The 22133-nt window shown below is 33.9% G+C and overlaps 1 protein-coding gene across 1 annotated transcript in view; it reads left to right on the forward strand.

Moving 5' to 3' along the window:
- Positions 1 to 22133, forward strand: part of LOC115857188 (bifunctional heparan sulfate N-deacetylase/N-sulfotransferase 4) — a 287117-nt gene that overhangs the window by 37422 nt on the left and 227562 nt on the right. Inside the window, exon 2 of the mRNA XM_030863980.2 lies at positions 2947 to 4169. Within this exon, the coding sequence (XP_030719840.2) occupies positions 3192 to 4169 (978 nt within the window). The 5' untranslated portion in view covers positions 2947 to 3191. The remainder of the gene's footprint in view (positions 1 to 2946; positions 4170 to 22133) is intronic.

A 22133-nucleotide genomic window follows, 5' to 3' on the forward strand; every position in this document is an offset into this window, starting at 1 on the left:
CCCTACCCAGGTACGTGGGGAGTTTCTTGCCTTTTGGGAGGTCTGAGGTCCTCTGCCAGCGTTCAGTAGGTGTTCTGTAGGAGTTGTTCCACGTGTAGATCTATTTCTGATGTATCTGTGGGGAGGAAGGTGATCTCTGCGTCTTACTCTTCCGCCATCTTCCCCCCCTCCTCCTTTGGTCACTTCTTAAGTCCTATATCTATGAGACCTCCATTCATATGAAGTTAACTTTGTTTTTCTCCTGCTTTCTTTCTTTGTTTTTTTTTTTTTTCATTTTAATTGTTAGAACACCCCCAATGAACCAAGTGGGCTAGGGGGGAAATTTTTCCCCTCCCCAAATATATATACTATATCTCTGGCATACCATGTCATTTCTTATCTCAGGCACAGGACATAAGTAAATTTCCTTGTTACATTATCTTTTATTGCTCAGGCTTCCTCACCTCCACTGGCCAGTTTTTCCTAGGTAAGAATAAACAGGAGGATTGAATGGGAAGTATAACTCATTCGATTAACACACACACATACACGCACACAAACACAGAGTGAAACATATATCTACAGTGGTGGTAATCTGCATCTATTAATTTTAAATAAATGTCACATTTAAATTTTATTTATTCTTTTGGTTGTCAGATTCTAGTTCCATATGCTTTTTTATTTCCTTTTCACTATTGCATATTAGAATGAGCTGTTCTAATATGCAAAACTGACATCTCATACTTTGTACATTCAAAAATAAAAGTCACATTTTTGATGTCAGAATAGATAAGGATTTAACAAATATTAGCTTGGCATGCACTTAGTTTCTTTTCAAATTCCTGATTGAATGCATTCTGAAAATACTAAACCACCAAAGTATGTGGATTAGATTTCTACTTTTGTGGAGTGATGCAGGGGTGGGATGGGGTGGGGTGGGAGTGGGACTGATTCCATGTCTCCTTAAATGGATTTTTTAATCAAATACATGAGGTTGGAGAAGTCTGGGAAGGAATATAATAAAGACTGGATAACTTTCTTTGGCAAATTCCAAATCTCTTTCAATATTTATTTTATATATATAATTTAATTTGATTTTTATTTTAAAATGTACTTTATGAACATTTTCAAACATACATAAAAGTAGAGGGTAGACCATAATTGGTTTATATATTTTATACCATACATAAGCCTTTTTATCACTGTATTTTATTTCTTTTTAGTAAAATAATAATTCAATGTATCCAAAGGGAACAGAACTTTAAAAAAATTGAAAGGTTTTGGGGGAGCAAATAATTATCTTAAAAATTATGTCTGATAACAGTGTATTAGTAAGTCCCTAGCATGTGGAGTTAATTTTCCTTTAAAGTGAATTTGAAATCACTGGAGAGATTTTTTAAATTGGCTCACTATTTCAAAGGGGAAAATTCAGGCCTACTTATATATTTGGAATCTGAAGAAGTAAAATCTTTGGTAGAAATTTAAAATTTTTAACTCATGTACTTTTGACTTTGTTTTAAATTTTTTTTTCCAAAATCTAAGACAGAAACAAATGTTACTTCAACTTATTGTTGATTTTTAAAATTTAAATTACTAAGTAGAAAAAATGTGTTTCAGAACATAAAAATAAAGCGATATAATACTATGTTTAATCATTTAATCTAATATTCTTTTAATCATTATTCAGCTTCTTCAAATTAAAAAATAAAAAAGAAACATAAAATATTTGCAGTGTGATGGAATATACAACTCATATTACAAAACACTCTAATTTGATTCTCTATGATATAGTACATCAATAATATACACCTTAAAGTATATGTATCACATTAAAAACATAACCTATTTTGGTTACTTTCCTAGGGACGCTATTTTGGTAAACCGGGAAATAGAAAATTCCATAATTAGTCTAACACAGTTTTGAGGAGAATGAAGAAAATTTGTATAGGAAGGAATTCGCTAAAAATCAGAGTCAAAAATAATGGAAAATTATGTCCACTTGTGGTGAAGCAATTTGGGAGAGCTGGGGTTAATGCTTTCTAATTTTTTTTTTCTACTTTTTTTCTTTTTAAAGAAATTGATAAGGGAAGTAGAACACTTGACTGTTGGATAAAATATAATAATCGAAAACAATTTTAATTCTAATTAGATAAATCAGCCAAATTTAGGAATGTGCTTTGAGAAAAACATGTCAAGATTTTTCTTCTCATCTAGGTTTCTGGCCTCTGTTTCATTAAAAAGATCTAAGATCCTCTTCTCATTTTGTTCTTTCTCCCATAGCTTCTCTCTCACTTTGCTTCTAAGAATGGTGAAAGAGAAATCCTCTCTATTTTGGCTGTTATGCTGAAGAAGCCCAAGTGTCTCCCTGTGACTTCAGAAAAGAATGTTACTAAAGGGAAAAACCTGCAACTACTATGTATTTGAGACAAAATCATCCCCTCACCTTAGAACTCCAGATACCTAAGTAGATACTTAAAAGCATGTTTAGTGATACTTAAAAACACTGGTCCAAACCCCACACGGATACCTGATTTCCTAATTCTGTATGTATATAATGTCTACCAGCCTTGCAGAAGCAAGTTTTATGGTTTTTAAAAAGGTAGTTTTACCATTTATGGTTTTATGGTTTTACCATAAGTTTTATGGTTTTACCATTGTACACTAAAACTTTATTTCTTACCTTTTTTTTTTTTGAGGTGACTAGTTTGAAAAATCTCAATCAGTATTTCTATATAGATGTATATTTTGGCAAAATTAAATAGGGTCTGTGTTCTTGAAGACATAAAAAAATCTACATTCTAAGTAGTAAAAATCTAGACTGTAAACATTGGGTTATTAATATTTTAGCATATTAACATACTAAATTTATCTTTAATATGTATGTTTCTTATATATCAGCATAGGTATACACGAAAATACTTATATTACTATTTTTGTTTTAGTCATTATATTTCTCCTCTTTTTCAGGTAATGTTTAGAGGACTCTACAGCAACCTTTGGTATTGGACATATTCAAAATCTCTTCAACTTTTACTTTCCTAGTCCACTGTCCTCCAACTTTAACTTGCTTGCAATCCCATCAAACATTTTACATGGTTTGCAATGGTTACATGAACTTGTGGGAAGTAGCATTTGTACCATTTCATACTTTATTTACGATGGCACTTTAGGAAAAGAACTTGGAAAAAGCTTCCAGAGCAGTATTTTAAAAAATGAATCTTGTTGTGAAGCTTCGGAGAAGTTTTCGAACATTGATTGTTCTCTTAGCCACCTTTTGCTTGGTGAGCATTGTCATTTCTGCCTATTTCCTCTACTCTGGCTATAAACAGGAAATGACACTTATGGAAACCACTGCAGCAGCAGAATGTACTGACGTTAAAATCCTACCATATCGGTCAATGGAGCTGAAGACAGTCAAACCTATTGATACATCCAAAACTGATCCTACAGTCCTCCTGTTTGTGGAGAGCCAGTACTCTCAACTTGGTCAAGATATTATCACTATCTTGGAGTCCAGCCGATTTCAGTTCCATATGGTCATTGCCCCTGGCAAGGGAGACATACCCCCTCTAACAGATAATGGCAAAGGGAAATATATTTTAGTTATTTATGAAAATATTCTGAAGTATGTCAGCATGGACTCATGGAATCGAGAGCTTTTAGAAAAATACTGTGTGGAATACAGTGTTAGTATAATTGGTTTTCATAAAGCCAATGAAAACAGCTCACCAAGTACACAATTAAAAGGTTTTCCATTAAACCTTTTCAATAATCTAGCTCTAAAGGACTGTTTTGTCAACCCTCAGTCTCCTTTGCTGCATATTACCAAAGCCCCTAAGGTTGAGAAAGGCCCTCTTCCTGGGGAAGACTGGACAATTTTCCAGTATAACCATTCAACCTACCAGCCTGTGCTTTTAACTGAATTACAGACAGAAAAATCCCTTTCATCCTTCTCCAGCAAACCACTATATGCGACGGTGATTCAGGATCTGGGGCTTCATGATGGAATTCAGCGAGTTCTCTTTGGCAACAACTTAAACTTTTGGCTGCACAAGCTCATCTTCATAGATGCCATCTCCTTCTTGTCAGGGAAGAGACTGACATTGTCTTTGGACAGGTATATCCTTGTGGACATTGATGATATCTTTGTTGGGAAGGAAGGAACAAGGATGAATGTCAAAGATGTGAAGGTAAGAACATTTATAAATCACATGATTATTTTTCTTTCACTAACTCTGTGGTATTGATGAAATAGAATTTTGAATATTTTAGACTTCTAATTACTCAAAACTTTAAGATGCAGTAAATTTGAGATAAAATAAGCATTAAAAGTAAAACTTAAACTAAGCCTTAACCATTCCTCACCTACCCCCAAAATGCTTCAGAGGGGCATAGAACTAAAATATCCTAAAGAGTATTTGAACTTAATCTCCTTGCCTCTTTTAGATTTTGCCCATCCCAGCCAACACCCCATAGAACAGCCTGCATTACTCCACACATGTTGCAGTTTGTAGCAGTAAGACTAATAACAGTCATGAAAATCTATTGCTGGACAGATCCTCCTGCCCTACTTAGGTTTGACAATGGTGGTTAAAATATAAGATAGAGAAGCAGCCCAAGACTCTTATATAACAAGTAAGCATAGTGCTTGTCTATATGAAATGTTCATACATTTGTAAATATAGATATGAAAAAAAAAAGTTTTATAGGGGATGTGGTATTGGACTTGACCTCAGGAACTACCATCACTATCTCTATTATCACGTCATTTTGGGTAACACAGCAGTGTTAACTGGTACCACTTCTAGGCTAAGGTCAAATTGGCTTCAGTATAACAAATTCACCCTGTGATTGCTATCAGATAAAGGAAAAGCCAAATATGTTTTACTAAGGTGGGTAGGTAATTCTGAGAATAATTCCCTTTTTTATCATCTTGATTCAAGAGTTTCACTTGTGCCTATCTTGTTTTATATATAATTAAATTCTTTCTGTGAACAAGTAATTTTAGCAAGCATATAAACAAAAATAATAGAACACAGCTTAGAATAATAAAGGAACTAGAGATTGTTAAGATCGTCATCTTTTTTGTATTTCTGCCATTAGGCTTTTTATCCTCCAAAGATGAAACCTCAATATAACAGCTTTTTTTCCCCATCCTAACACCTTATGACCATTATAATAAAATATTATTAAAACCAGTGAAATAAGTTAACTTTTTAAAAATCTTCAAAATACATGTGGATCAGTGAACTCTGTTTTTAATGAGCCACTGAATGAAGTATCGCTTGACTGGGAGCCAAATATTTTATTTTGAGTATTGTTGTAAAGGGATTAAGTGATCCCTCTTGAATTCTGTCTAGATTTTTCTTTTTTTTTTTACTTATGCTTTTTTTATATTTACTATTCCTTTTAATTAATGTAAATTCTAGTTTTATTTTAATTTTAAAATCAAAAACTTAAGGCAAGGTCATGTGCTTCAAATGGTTCTCTGAGTGATTCCTATCCTGAAATCCTGAAAGGAAAAGTTTCCTAATTTTAGTCTAATAAACTGTATGAATTGAAAAAGTTCTTTATAACTCTTAACAAATTTTTCCACCTCAAATTCAGCTCTATCACTTATTCTCAATAGAAAACAAATAGCTATTCACCACTACTCATCTAATATTCAAGGATTACTGAGGACTTCTTGAGTGACATAACCCCAAACAAAATAACAGAATACCAAAATTTAACAAAGGCTGGAACAATGCCCCAGACAGATAAAGAATCCGAAAACTTACGTGTGTATATATATAGATATATATATATAGTGTGTATGTATGTGCATATGTATACTAATTGTATATTCTACACACACACACACACACAAACACACACACACATGCCCATGCTAAGTTAACTGTCACTTTGAAGAAAATACTCTGTTCTTCCCCTTTGGTTGTTGTATCTGGTTCTTGCTCAGAACTATTAACCAAAGAATATCAGAAACTTGACTGGAACTGAAATAACTTGTTGGGTTACTTATAGGTCAATAGGAAATACTGTTTTTCAATATAAAAATTATAGTTCTAGTCTTGGGAATTTGATTTCTCTTTTGACTATTATTTTTTGGATAAATATGATTTTGTGGGAAAGAATCTTGAACTGTGTGTAGAAAAGCTCTGCATACTACCAGTGCTTCATCCTCATGTTGCTTTTCTGGTGTTGTAAGATTTCTTTGCACACTGATAGATGAGGAGAAATCCATCCTCCCTCGAAATCTCCCCAAATTTTCCAGAGCTAGGGTATTGGATAGCTAGTGACATTTTTCTATATTATTCTAAATTAGAGAGTAGAAGTATGCTGTTCCTCAATAGAACAAATTGAGGAAAGCTGGAGGGTTAGGGTTGAAAAACCTTGGCTATGTGCATGATTGGACCTTCCCCAGGCCACTCCCACGATTGGACTGGGAACACATAGCTGGGAGCAATCAACAACAAATTCAAACATGGCCTTGACTGCAGCACCACCTCACTCTATGGACAAAACATATACCCGCATATTATTATTTGAGCCAATTTTCTCACTTTGTGGTAGAGATTCTGGATCATACTGTTAAAGAATTAGTGTTTTTAAGGCACAGAGTTTGATGCAGTGAAAAGAATGCAAGTTTTTCAACTGAACTTGAAAGTCCATATTCTTTCCACTACATGGTTTTGCCATATCTAAACTACAATATATCTAGGTTTTGGGTTTTTTTTTGAGATTTGTGTGCTTTATCTTATTTCATCATGCCCTCATCTGACCAAAGCCACTGATATGGAAATTAATATGTCCATTTCTAAGGCAAGCAAAATTAAGCTCAGTTTCAGTAACTGTCATCTGCCTGTTAATTAAATTTCACTGTGTATCTAAAAATTCAAGATATGAGTGAAATTTAATGTATAGAAACTTGTAGAAACTAATTGTATTTTGAAAGATTGTGAAATATTAGCTATGAATGAAGTCAGAAAATATCGTCATGTTTTCACTTGTTAATATTTCTGTGTGGTCCTCAAGGCCATCATGAAATACTTCCTGTAAATCTAAAGCTCTATTAGCAAGATGACCTTCATCACCCTATGGAGGGTGATGTCTTATACACTTGAATTTACTCTTTCTTGGTTTTGAAAGCAGCACTTGTTTTCATCATGGCCTTACTTACGTGTAGGTAATGTTCATTCCCAAAGTGATACCAGTTGAGTGATAATGCATTTTTTAGAGAAAAGTAAAATAATAAAGGGCCATCCTGATTATTAAAAACTTAATTTAAAAAGTCTTCTTGCAGACCACTAACCTGATTTCTATGAACAGTGTTTTACCCTCGGTTGTTAACACTTGGTATAGTCATAGAAATTTGATAGAATTGAGACAATATGTTCTTTTTTTCATAGTTTCCCTAAGACAGAATAAATGCTCTTTCTCGATGGTGAATGTAAGCTTCCACACTGGAAATGAAATCGAATATATTATTGATGCTATAAATAATTCTGGTGCTTTCATCCGTTCTGTTGACCTGTCATTATTCTCTCTGTTGGCAACAAGGCACCATTATTAGAATTTTATATGTCTTTAGATTTCTTGAAGAAATGCATCCATTTATTCATTGGACATCTACTCTGTATAAGAGTATATTTAAGACATTATTTGCCTGAGAAATCCAGACTTTATTTTAAGGTCCTATGTAATCCAGCTCAATTTACCTTTTCAACATCTATTCTTACTACTACTCAATATACACTGTTTCTGTTAGGCTAGCCCACTGTCTATTCCCCTGCGATGGATTGATAGTGTTTATGTTCACCTCTTTTCTCAGCTTCTAAGCCTTCGCTAAAATACTTTCCTTGAATCTACTCATATTTCAAAAGCTATCTCAAGTCCAACTTCTTATGAGAAGGCAACAGATGCCCTAATGACCCAAGCTGAAACTGTGTCCTTAAATAATCACTGACCTTAACTGTCACTTATCATCTTCATGTACATGAGTCAACTCTAAAATTAGGTGGTGAAACAGTTTTTTTTCCCATACATCTAATTATGTCTCAACATATGTAATAAGTAATCTTAGACCTGATTTGAAAATATTATATGGACAATCATTACACTGTTTTCTAACTGTTTGGTGAGTGCAGAACTATTTAGTCTCAGAATTGAACTTACTACTTTAAAAAAGAACAATTTAAGGATAGTTTTGAGTTTTGTCTCAAAACAAGTGATATGTATATTTTGAGTCAGAGGGGAAAAAAAGTCTATGTTATAAACCTGAAGTCCAAAATAAGTGGCTAGCTGGCTAATTCGTTTGACTCTTTCCCGCACATAGTGTTTTTAATGGATCTATATACATAGACTGGTATTAAGGTTTGGTCCAGATAAAGCAATTTACCAGTGTCTTAATTTGGATATCTTTATGCAATTGTTTGACTCCATATTTCCTGCACTGAAAATCATAGGTTCAAAGATTTATAGTGCAAAAGTAATAAATTGTGCAAATTGAATGACTAAAACAGAGATGTTAAGTTAATAGATATAAAGAAGACAGTTAATAGAGGGTCTTAAAATACAGAGAAATGAGTTTTGGTTAGTCCCAATAGCTATTTGAAAACTGTTCTTAAACAAGGAAATGATATGATGAAAATACTTGAGAAAGGTTTTTTATTATTATTAATGTAAATATCTAAATAAAATCCCATTTCAAACTTGTAGGAATTACCATGTTTAACAGGAGCCAGATTACTATGAATAGGAAAAAAGAAATCTAGCATAGAAGAAAAGTTAAGACCCTTGTTATAGATTTGAGTAAAGGTTGGAAGAGAAAAAGAAAGAAATCTCATGATATTTAAAGAAGTGACCTAAGAAAATAGAAAGATATTGGTTCTATGAGCATCAACAGAGATGATGAGAGGCTACAATGGCAATTGAAGACTAGTTTTCTAACATTTTACAATTGTAACTGAAACAAGTTGTTATATTTGACAACTTAATAAACATTTTTTAAAGAATCTGTGATATCTTAGAATAAATGGAGTCACAATCAAAAAAAGGAAAGGAGCCTAAAAGGAAAGGTTGGTATGTGGTAGATGGACTCCAGATTTGACACATTATCAACCAGTATAGATTCAACAATGCAGGACAGTCCAGGCAGCAGGAACTGGATGGATGGCCCATCAGAGTTAATCAAGCAGCATCTGAAAGCTCCTCGGCAGTTTCTAAGCAAGTGAGCCAGCATGCAATCAGCAAGTGTAGCGTAAGAGCTAGGCAGTGGCCCAGGCAGATGGGGGTCAACATTTATAGGGATATTTCACAGCAGAATGAATGGATTAGGTTTGTGGGCATAAATCTTCTTTCTGAAAAGAAAAAAAAAAAAAAAAAGGAACAGAAGATAGTGGAAGAGGTGGAATTTGACAACATGGAGTTTGGCAGAGAGAACATGACAGAGACCTGGAAGCAGGAACTCAGTCACAACAATAATCCTATAAAGGAGAGAGGACCCATCAACAAGACTTCTGTGAAACTACAGCCCTGTAGAATCTGACTCAGATTCTTTAGATATCCAGGGAAGAATTGCATTTAGAACCTCCTTAGGTGCCCAGATGCAAGAAGTTTATGTACTACTTGAAGACACTCAATTGGTTCAAAAAAAAAAAGGAGGTACTATCAAAGACTTATAAGAATGATCCATGTTCTATATAAACATAGAGAGAATTACTGTGTCAATTAAAATGTTTTTTAAATTAATTTATTTTTCAACTGGGAGATATATTTTTTAAACTTTTTATACAATTTTTTAAAGTTTGTTTTCCATTTACAGTTATTACAAAATATTGGCTACACTCCCCATGTTGTACAATACATCCTGGAGCCGATCTTACACCCAATAGCTTGTGCCACCCACTCCCCCACCCCTATGTTGCCCCTCCTTCCCCTCCCCACTGGTAACCACTAATTTGCTCTCTATATCTGTGTCTCTTCTTTTTTGTTATATTCACTAATTTGTTGTATTTTTTAGATTCCGCATATAAGTGATATCATACAGTATTTGTCTTTCTCTGTCTGACTTATTTCAGTTAGCATAATACCCTCCAAGTCCATCCATGTTGCTGCAAATGGCAAAATTTCATTCTTTTTTATGTCTGATTAGTTTTCCATTGTGTATGTGTGTGTGTATATATATATATATATATATGTGTGTGTGTATATATATATATATATATATATATATATATATACCACAGCTTCTTTATCCATTCATCTGTTCATGGACATTTAGGTTGCTTCCATATCTTGGCAATTGTAAATAATGCTGCTATGAACATTGGGGTGCATTTAAAATGTTTATTGTAAGTAGAGTTTGACTTGACTGGAAAGAGAAGCTACATATAAGTATTTTGGCAGAGTCAATATTGTCCTCAAATATACTCGGAGGAGGACAGCCACTGTACAGGGTATATTTAATTGTAATTATCTTTCTTTCATCTAAAGTCTCAATGTAAATGTCCCAGGTTTTTTTTTCTTCTGAATTCTTTCAAGTGACCATATATTTAACTCTGTCAATGGAAGGAAAAACTATTTTTCAAAAAAAAAAATTCCTTTATGGAAGAAAATAGGGTCTTTCTCCACTTTAAAAAAAAAAGTCAAAATTATATGAAAGTACACTTTTAAATGATAAGAATGAAAAATGTGAGAAAATATACACCAGTAATATCTCTTCCAAACTGGGCATTCAGCTAAAAACAGTTACAGTTTATATATTAACTTAATATAATTTAATTCAGTGCTCAAATCATTTATTTCTCACCTATGGGCTCTGTATATTCTTCATTATAGGGTTTACACAAATATGTGAAATATTAGGTTCTTGATTTCAGTAGTATAGGAAAGACATATTCACAATTATCAACATTACGAGGCAGAATACAATATGTGCCATGACAACATTACTATGGGCAATGGGAACAAAGGAAGGGAAACGATATTTCTTCTTCTAGTAATTAAGGAGGTTTCTTGGAGGAGGTGACATTTGAGTCTTCTGTAATGGTTTGACAGAACACTAGCAAATCAAGATGGTGAAGTAGATTCTTGGCCAGCAGGTCAGCCCAAGCTCAGACTTGGCTGAGACTATCAGGACAAATGTTAAGTTGCTTGTCTTAGTTGGATGATAAAGTAAATAAGAAATAGTAGTGGGACTAAACGCTGAAGATTTGATTGTGGCCATAATATGGAGCTCTCTGGGTAGAAGGATACCATTTGAATCACTGAAGATTTTAAGCCAGACAGTGACATGATCAGATCTAGGATTGAAGAAAAATATGTTGTTTGAATAGGGAGATATTTTTGAGAAGACCTAAAAGAGCCTATTACAACTATATGGGCATAATAATTATTATACATGTTTTAAAATAGTATTTATTTGGCATATTAAAAGACACTAAGCACTGGGATAATCATTAACAGGCAGTATATCATTTCATATGACAACAGTAAGAGGGAATATTTTGTACATTTTCTGAATGAGTAAAATGAGGCGTAGCAATATCGATACTCATCTAGCTAGTAAGTAGCGGAGCAAACCCAGACTATTTGTCCTGAATGTCTACGCTTTCTTTTAGAATACAATGCCTTGTGGTTGGGTTTCAGTCTGGGCATCTACACTTACTAGTTAACCCCACACATGTCTGAAAACCTCTCCAATTCTCAGATTGCAAATCTGTAGAACCGATGGAAAGCAACACAGTTCTTAGTATTGGGATGAGCCCTGAATGAGATAAGTACTAGAAAGCTTCTAGGACAGAGCCTGGCCTGACAGAGCCAAGACAGAGCTTGGTGGCAGTCATGATGGAAAGGGGAGACTGGGAGAGACCATGCAGGATTGACAGGACTTGGAAACATGCTCAGTGAAGGAGCAAAAAAAAAAAAAAGGTGCAGATGCTGTAGTATCATGGGTTTTAGCCTGAGTGTGTCCATAAACATATGCAGAATCGGGCAGAGGAAAAGGTGCTAGGAAGATGAGGAGTTTGGTTTAAGATCTAATGACTTAACATAGGACATCCAGATGTAGGCATTTGAAAAAATAGATCGAGTTTCAGACACCATCAGAGGTGGCAGTATAGATTTAGAAAGCATCAAGCTTAATACTTGCAATCTTAGTTATGATAAGTAAAGGGAAGGAATCAAATAAGAAGGAAAATAGGTGGAATGCATCATTTTGGATATCCTGTAATAAACCCAAGGTCATGACAAGTTAGTTTCAGACAGAGAAAAATTGTTTCATGTGCCAAGATGCTAGCCATCCCCTCAGGCTCTCATTGCTTATAAGGAAGAAAGCCTAAAACTTCAGTAAGTACCAGCAGTCCTCAGGAAAATTAAACTAAAGGACTGTCTAACTGGGGACACACTGTGTTCGTGCAGCAGAGAAGGCACAATCTTTCAACTGGAACTTTGCATTTTGAATTTTTTTCCATCCTATTTATGACCCTTTGATTAACAAGAATTGCAGTAGGACCCCCTCCTAACATGACTGTGAGATGTACCAAATGACGCTATATTATAAATATTTCTGAAATTTGTAATGATATATAGGGGTTAAGTATTAAATGAACAAAGAAGCTAAATCTTCATTTTAGTTACTGTACCCAGAAATTATATTCTACTCAGAGCATTTTACTTAGTTTTTATGTATTTATTTTCTTGATGACATCAGTTATTGTGAACATGTCTATTTTTTGTTGGAAACAGGAGTTTAGAGGCATACTTTCATTTACACCTGTCTTCTGCATATTAATCAATTATTATTCTTTAAAAAGCATATTTTAAAACAAGACCTGTTACCAAGTAAGGATGTTCTGTTCAGGACAAACTAGATTTTAATTTAGGATTAGACATTCCCTGAATTCATTTGCACTCAAAACAGGCTAAATAGTAATGCATCTAACACTAACTTGAGTGCTCACTTTGTTAGTTCACAGTGTAAGATAAGTACTGAGCAGAGAGCAATCTCTTGATACACCAGGGGAAGAACACAAAGTCCATGCTGCTCCATTTTGCTACTCAAGGTGTAGCAATTGTCTCCATGAGAAAGAGAAGATACTAGAAAATATTTTGGTAAGAGCAGCCAAGCTGGTCACCTCCCAGCAAGGAGGAAAACATCCCCTATTAGAGCCTTTAAATCTCATGATTAATGCCTTAAAAGCCCTGGGGATAAGCACAGGGGATATTTTCTGATTGGTTTTGTATATTTTGTCATTCTCTGTGATTATATAAATACTGATTAATTAATTAGCCAATTAGTTAGCTCAGATTATTATAAGGCTCTTCAGCTAAGACGAGCTAAGTGTTGTTGTTCATGATAATCATCAAAATATGCTACAAAATTGTTTCCTATCTGAAGAATGACTGAAGAGAAAAACAAAATAAAAACTTGCTCCTTTTATACTCCCTGTAGAAATACAGTGTGTTCTGAAATATATTAAATTATCATGGAGAAAAGCACCTTGATTATAGAATCTTGTGGCAGGTAGAATATATTATTATTATTATTCAGATAGCAGATTAAACTGTTAAAGCAGTCATAGACATTGCATTTTATTTTCATTCAACCCTTCATTTTTTTATGTCTACCCTGAGCTTTGCTCTCTAGCTCTTTGCTGGGATTGATAATTTCCATCCACTACTCTTTACTTCTTTTTTTTTAATTGAAATATAGTTGACATATAATATTATGTTAATTTCAGGTGTACTACATAGCGATTTGATATTTGCGTACTTAATGAAATGATCACCACTGTAAGTCTAATCACCATCATCAAACAAAGTTATTATAATATTATTGACCATATTTCCTATGCTGTGTATTATATCACTGTAGCTTATTTATTTTATCACTGGAGGTTTGTACCTCTTTATTTGCTTTACCTGTGTCGACCAACCACCCACTCCACTCTCTTCTGGGAACAACCAGTTTGTCCTCTATAAATATGAGTCTGTTTTCATTCTGTTTCTTTGCTTTGTTTTTTAAGATTCCACATATAAGTTGAGAACATGCAGTATTTGCCTTTCTCTGTCTGATTTATCTCACTTAGCATGATACCCTCTAGATCCATTCCTGTCTTCCCAGATGGCAAGATTTCATTCTTTATGGCTGAGTAATATTCCATTGTACATATATACCACATATTCTTTATCCATTCTTCTATCGATGGAGAAGTTGCTTCCATACCTTGGCTACCATAAATACTATTGTAATGAACACTGGGGTGCATAAATCTTTTGGAATTAGTGCTTTTATTTTCTTCAGATAACTACCCAGATGTGAAATTGCCAGACATAAATAGTTCTATTTTCAATTTTTTTAGAAACCTCCATACTGTTTTCCATAATGGACACATCAATTTACAGTCTCTCCAACAGTGGACGAGGACTCCCTTTTCTCCACATCCTCACCAACACTTGTTATTTGTTGTTGTTTTGTTGATAGTCATTCTGACAGATGTGAGGTGGTATTTCATTTTGGTTTTGATTTACATTTACCTGATGATTAGTGATGTTGAGCATCTTTTCATGTGTCTGTTGGCCATCTGTATGTCTTTTTTGAAAAAATGTCTATTTATATCTTCCGATCATTTTTTAATCAGATTGTATGTTTTTTTTTGATGTTGAGTTGTGAGAGTTTTGTGTATTTTGAATATTAACCCATATCAGATATATCATTTACAAATGTCTTCTCACATTCAGTAGGCTGCCTTCTCATTTTGTTGATGGCTTCCTTCCCTGTACAAAAACTTTTTAGTTTGATGTAGTCTTATTTGTTTATTTTCGCTTTATTTCTTTTGCCTGAGGAGATAAATCCAAAAATATATTGCCAAGATCAATGTCAAAGAGGATACTGCCTATGTTTTCTTCCAGGAGTTTTATGGTTTCCAGCCTTACTTTAAGTCTTTAATCCATTTTGAGTTTATTTTTGTATATGGTGTGAGGAAATGTTCTAATTTCATTCTTTTACATGTAGCTATCCAGTTTTCTGAGCACCATTTATTGAACAGGTTATCTTTTCCCCATTGTATATTCTTGCCTCCTTTGTTGTAGATTAGTTAACTATAGAAATGTAGAGTTTATTTCTGGGCTGTCTGTCCTGTTCCATTGATCTATGCATCTATTTTTGTGCCAGTGCCATAGTGTTTTGATTACTGTAGCTTTGTAGTATAGTCTGAAGTCAGGGCCTGTGATTCCTCCAGCCTTGTGTGGTTATCCTCCCATTTGTGGGGTGCCACCCAGAGTTGTGGATCCTAACTATACTGCATCTCTGTCCTACCACCCATCTCACTGTGGCTCTTTATATCTTTAGTTGTTGAAATATTTTTTTCTGTTAGTCTCCAGGTCATTCTCATAGATAGTTGCTCTGTAAATAGTTGTAATTTTGGTCTGCCCATGATAGGAGATGAGTTCATAGTCTCGTTTTGAATTCAGAGCCATTTTGGCCTCTTTTTTTTTTTTTTTTTAAATAAATCAGGTATTCCTCTGATGTGTCTCTTAATTACTATAATATTGAAATACTTTATACATTCTAAAGAGTGTATATATGGAATATCTATAATTAAAACATGATAATAAGAACAGTCTTGTACACACCACTTAGCTTAGGATATAGAATGTTACCAGCACTTTTTAAGTCACATACTACTTTTTCCACTGGAGAGGTAACTAGCTACTATACATATTCTCTGCAGTTTTTTTCCTTACTTTTTTTTTTTTTTTTTTTTTTTTATGCGGGCCTCTCACTGTTGTGGCCTCTCCTGTTGCAGAGCACAGGCTCTGGACGTGCAGGCTTAGTGGCTATGGCTCACGGAACTCGCTGCTCCGCAGCATGTGGAATCTTCCCGGACCGGGGCACGAATCCGTGTCCCCTGCATCGGCAGGCGGACTCTCAACCACTGTACCACCAGGGAAGCCCCTTTCCTTACTTTTATGCCCGATATTCATCCACATTGATGCTTATCTCTAGTTCACTAAACTTAATTTCTTTGAGTGTTCTCTCCAGTGTTGGTATTTTCAGACTTTTAAAGTTTTTGGCTATTTGATGGGCCTAAAATTGTATATGAGTTATTATTAGCATTTTTTCTGTTTACTTATGAGGTTGAATAGCTTTTCTTATACTTACTGACCATTATATTTTTTCAAGTTTTTAAAAAACTTTTAATTGACCTGAAAATAAGTTGTAAAATATCACATTTCATCTTAAATACCTCAGCATTGATTTCACACTCACTATTACTTTTCCAACATTAACCTCATTTCACATATAAGTAGAAATGTTCATAACTTTTGGACTATATCACATATTATAAATAGAGCAATATTCCAAAATCTTTTTCAACCTACTAAATTAGAAATCACTTAAAATACTAATTTAAATGATAAAATTTGTTTACTTTATTTATGTGTTATAGTTTGCCTGATTTTTTAATTATTTTAAGGAATTCTCACTCTTATAAATGCTGCATTCAACCTACAATTAAAGAAAACGTAATATTTTTTTGTGTCTCTGGAGAAATGTTCATATGAAATACTGCTTCTAGAAAAAATGTATCATTTCTTATTACACAAACTCCCAAATATATACCAGCCTCCCAAACAATATTTAATAATACATAAGATGGGCCCTCACAATTGGCTCCATCTTAGTCCCCACATTCAAGACATAAATTTTAAACTATAAGCTATGTTTCAAATATTAAATTTCTATCCTATTTGAATATTTTAAATGAAATTTTAGTTTTTGTTGCATAACTACAATTTAAATTCTGTCTTTAAATTTCTTAGGCTGCTGGTAATTGTTTACTTGATTGCAACTTTTTGATGATTAAAGAAGACTACCTCCTTGACCTCTCAAAATAGAAACACACTTTGTATTTTCACAGTGAAAAGGAAGTTATAGTAATTTACAGGAAATTGCTCTCTCTTTCAAAAATATTTACTAAATTGAGACATAAGAATGTCTCTGCTGACAGTTGTTCATCTTAAGGCCAATGAACCTTGTTGGACGTTTTTTTTCAAATGGCACAAATGAAAAAAGACCTAGCAAGTTTTGCAGAACGTAGTAAGAAGACATTGATTGACAACTGTGTAGCAGTACTCTGGAGTATAAATGAATTTCATTTGAATGATTTATGTACCAAAATAGCCATTGTTACCATATTGTATTTGTCACTTACTACATAGAATATAAACAATACAGGAAATAAGGGGGAGGTAGAAAAGAAAACATCCTAGGGAAGACAAGAGCTCTTGAAATAACAGGATTTCATTTTATTTTTTCATCTTTATTGGAGTATAATTGCTTTACAATGTTGTGTTAGTTTCTGCTGTACAACAAAGTGAATCAGCTATATGTATACATATATCTCCATATCCCCTCATCTTGAGCCTCCCTCCCACCCTCCCTATCCCATCCCTCTAGTTCGTCACAAACCATCGAGCTGATCTACCTGTGCTATCCAAGCAACTTCCCACTAGCCATCCATTTTACATTTGGTAGTGTATATATGTCAGTGCTACTCAGTCACTTCATCCCAGCTTCCCTTCCCCCCACCATGTCCTCAAGTCCCTTCTCTATGTCTGTGTCTTTATTCCTGCCCTGCCACTAGGCTCATCAGTACTGTTTTTTTAGATTCCGTATATATGCATTAGCATATGTATTTGTTTTTGTCTTTCTGACTTAACTTTACTCTGTATGACAGACTCTAGGTCCATCCACCTCACTACAAATAACTCAGTTTTGTTCCTTTTCATGGCTGAGTAATATTCCATTGTATATATGTGCCACATCTCCTTCATTCATTCATCTGTCGATGGACATTTAGGTTGCTTCCATGTCCTGGCTAATGTAAATAGTGCTGCTGCAATGAACACTGCGGAACATGTATCTTTTTGAATTATGGCTTTCTCAGGGTATATGCCCAGTCGTGGGATTGCTAGGTAATACGGTAGTACTATTTTTAGTTTTTCAAGAAACCTCCATACTGTTCTCCATAGGGGCTGTATCAATTTACATTCCCACCAACAGTGCAGGAGGGTTCCCTTTTCTCCACACCCTCTCCAGCATTTATTGTTTCTAGATTTTTTGATGATGGCCTTTCTGACCGGTGTGAGGTGATACCTCATTTTGGTTTTGATTTGCATTTCTCTAATGATTAGTGATGTTGAACATCTTTTCATGTGTTTGTTGGCCATCTGTATGTCTTCTTTGGAGAAATGTATATTTAGGTCTTTTGCCCATTTTTGGATTGGGCTGTTTGTTTTTTGATATTGAGCTGCATGAGCTGCTTGTATATTTTGGAGATTAATCCTTTGTCAGTTGCTTTATTTGCAAATATTTTCTCCCATTATGAGGGTTGTCTTTTCATCTTCTTTATGGTTTCCTTTGCTGTGCAAAAGCTTGTAAGTTTCACTAGGTCCCATTTGTTTATTTTTTTGTTTTTATTTCCATTACTCTAGGAGGTGGGTCAAAAAGGATCTTGCTGTGATTTATGTCATAGTGTTCTGCCTATGTTTTCCTCTAAGGGTTTTGTAGTGTCTGGCCTTACATTTAGGTCTTCAATCCATTTTGAGTTTATTTTTGTGTATGGTATTAGGAAGTGTTCTAATTTCATTCTTCTACATGTAGCTGTCTAGTTTTCCCAGCACCACTTATTGAAGAAGCTGTCTTTTCTCCATTGTATATTCTTGCCTCTTTTATCAAAAATAAGGTGACCATATGTGTGTGGGTTTATCTCTGGGCTTTCTATCCTGTTTCATTGATCTATATTTCTGTTTTTGTGCCAGTACCATACTGTCTTGATTACTGTAGCTTTGTAGTATAGTCGGAAGTCAAGGAGCCTGATTCCTGCAGCTCCGTTTTTCTTTCTCAAGATTGCTTTGGCTATTCGGGGTCTTTTGTGTTTCCATACAAATTGTAAAATTTTTTGTTCTAGTTCTGTGAAAAAATGCCTTTGATAATTTGATAGGGATTGCATTGAATCTGTAGTTTGCTCTGGATAGTATAGTCATTTTCACAATGTTGATTCTTCCAATCCAAGAACATGGTATATCTCTCCATCTGTTTGTATCATCTTTGATTTCTTTCATCAGTGTCTTATAGTTTTCTGCATACAGGTCTTTTGCCTCCTTAGGTAGGTTTATTCCTAGGCATTTTATTCTTTTTGTTGCAATGGTAAATGGGAGTGTTTCCTTAATTTCTCTTTCTGATTTTTCATTGTTAGTGTATAGGAATGCAAGAGATTTCTGTGCATTAATTTTGTATCCTGCTACTTTACCAAATTCATTGATTAGCTCTAGTAGTTTTCTGGTGGCATCTTTAGGATTTTCTATGTATAGTATAAGTCATGTGCAAACAGTGACAGTTTTACTTCTCTTTTCTAATTTGTATTCTTTTTATTTCTTCTCTGATTGCCATGGCTAAAACTTCCATTTTTAGAGTTTTAATGGGAATAACTCAAGTTAAGACAGGCCAAGTAGCTCATATACCAAAGCTTTAGAGAGAGCTTACCTAGTAAGATTAGGTGAGTTCCAGGTACACTATTATAAAAGTTTTAAGATTTCTTGTGACTGCTCCTTATGTGCCTTTGTAGAATGTTTTTCTTAGTTGCTGCTAGTTAAAAATCTTAGAAAACTTTGAAATGTTTGTGACTAATTTTAGGGGTTAGTAGAGAATAGAATAACTGTATGAATGCACTTTTATATAAAGAAAGAAATTTGGATGAAACACAAGGTAGTGGTAGATTAGAAAGAGTGGGTTAAGAGAGAAATATTCTATATAAAATTTTTCTTTAGAAGAGTTTTATAAGGAAAAATCATTGAATTCTCTAGGTTAATAATGTCTACAGCTTTGACATTCTTCTATGGCTGTCCTTGGTCTCTGCACGTCTGTGCTTGTTCTCAGCTCACTGGAAAACCAAATGCATCTCTTTGTAATTCTCACTGTAAAATATTACATCCATTTATGGTCTCCTATGTACCAAATGGAACCCCTTCCTTAATGAAGGTAATATAAGGCATGATGAAATGAAACACTATGGATGTCCACAGGTATGTGGTTAGAGCAAAGGGGCAAAATGCAACTTTGTTAATTCCCTAAGATTATATTGCTCATTCCATACCCAGTTTAATATCCCTTCCAATATCTCTTCACTTTGGTTATGAACAATTCTCACTGTACTTATTGTTACAATCAGGAGAAGTCAATTGATTTATTTTTCTTTTTCTTATTTTGGTTGTTGGGGATGGAGTTATACTTTGGACAGTTCTCTTCATCATACTAAGGTTTTAATAATTTTCTGCTCAGTGCTATATGCTAATAGGAAAGAATATAATTCTTGGTTCTTGGTCTCAATAAATTCAATTTTGATTGTGTGTTTGTACCCGTGCATGCGCACGTTAGAACTTTGCACAGTGCCAGCTACTCATCTGTTCTGACTCTTTGAAACCACTTTTTTAAATAAAAATCACAATTAATTTTTGCTACGTGCTAAGTTTATATAATTTAATTCTAAGTCTTTTTTACTGCTCTACTTAAGAAAAATGTTTGGAGTCCCTGTGGAGTACAGTTTCACTTTGTACTACTGAAAAAAGGGAATTAAAAGAGATCTTGAAATTGAAACTGTTTCAGAATATGCTACATTTAAACATTGCTGTATTTACTTCAGAGCAGAAGAAATGGGTTCAAAGCTGTGTGTTCTGCTGTAGAAAAGCTCATCTGGATTTCAATGTCTTAAAATGTTAAAAAAAAAAAAAAGGGAAAAAAATAAAAGAAAAAAATAGGTGGTGTGCATTGGCAGGGGTAAAGTTAAACTATGTTTTAAAATCTCAGAACAAAGTAATAAAATTTAGCAGGAAAACAAAAAGAATTGCTTCCTGTATTGGAAACCAAAACATAGAAGAGGCAAGTATATTACTAGGATAACTAGCTCATCCAAATTTAAAAAGCATTTTTATAGTGCTTAGCTTGAAAACCGTTGTTATAGCAACAAACCCACCACAAAAAAATTATCAAATACATTTTTTCCATTTGCAATAGTATTATTGACGTTGCTTTGCTATTCAAATGCAAGTAAAAGAATAAGCACTTAGGGCAATAATACAGTTTAATATCATTAACATAATTCAAACAGTTAAAAAAGTCCTGTTCATCAGGACAGTAATGGCTCAGGTGAATCAACAGCTCTGAAAAGATAAAAGTATCATTTCCTATGCACAGTAAGGAGAAAAAAAAAAGTGGGAAGGGGTCCCTCTCTATATATTTATTTATATACAAATGCAAACATGTGTATACATATATACATATAGAGAGAGAAAACATGTCTGTGTGTATATATATATATATTCCTGTAAAAGACATCAGGCATCTAGATAAACACACATCTGAACCCTGCCCATTTCTGATGTGTGTGCATGCACTCAAGTGTGTGTATATATGTGTGTAGCTATGCAGAAAATTTCTAGTCACAAAAAAAAAAGCTGTATCTGTGTATCTAAGTCATTCATTCAAGCACTGTAGGTAAGTTGATATGTTTATTAAGTCAGCCAAAATAATAGCCTTGCAGGACTAAATTGAAATGTTTAAACAGTTTATGCTAAATGTAAACTGCGTACCTATATGCGACTGTTTTCAGAAACAAAACTGGATGTTTTGTTTTGACTGGATTTTAAATTTTTGACTGGATTTTAAAATTTTGAAATTTCTGCCAGATGTCTTATAATTTAAGCATAGTTTTAGCATATTTACTGTGATTGGATCACTTGACTGAAAGAGAAATGAAATAATAGGGATGCCATAGTAAAGAATGGAATTGACATGTTAGAATGGACGTTTCAAAACAAAGCAATAGGTAAAAAAGCAACAAAAATAGAAAATAATTTTTATTATTACTGACTCTATGCAAAACATTATTCTTAGTGTTCTATGGATTTTAATTCAAATCCTCAAAACAATCTAAGTCATGAGTGCTTCTAGTAATCCATTTTACAGAAGAAGCAACAGAGATGCTTTGAGTTTAAACATCTGTTCAAAGTTACATAACCAGAAGGTAGGAAAGTTGTTATTTGAATTCTGAAAGTCTTAATTCCTACCAAATATACTACAGTGCCTC

This window comes from Globicephala melas, chromosome 5 (genome assembly GCF_963455315.2).
Source record: "Globicephala melas chromosome 5, mGloMel1.2, whole genome shotgun sequence".
Classification (NCBI taxonomy): Eukaryota; Metazoa; Chordata; class Mammalia; order Artiodactyla; family Delphinidae; genus Globicephala; species Globicephala melas.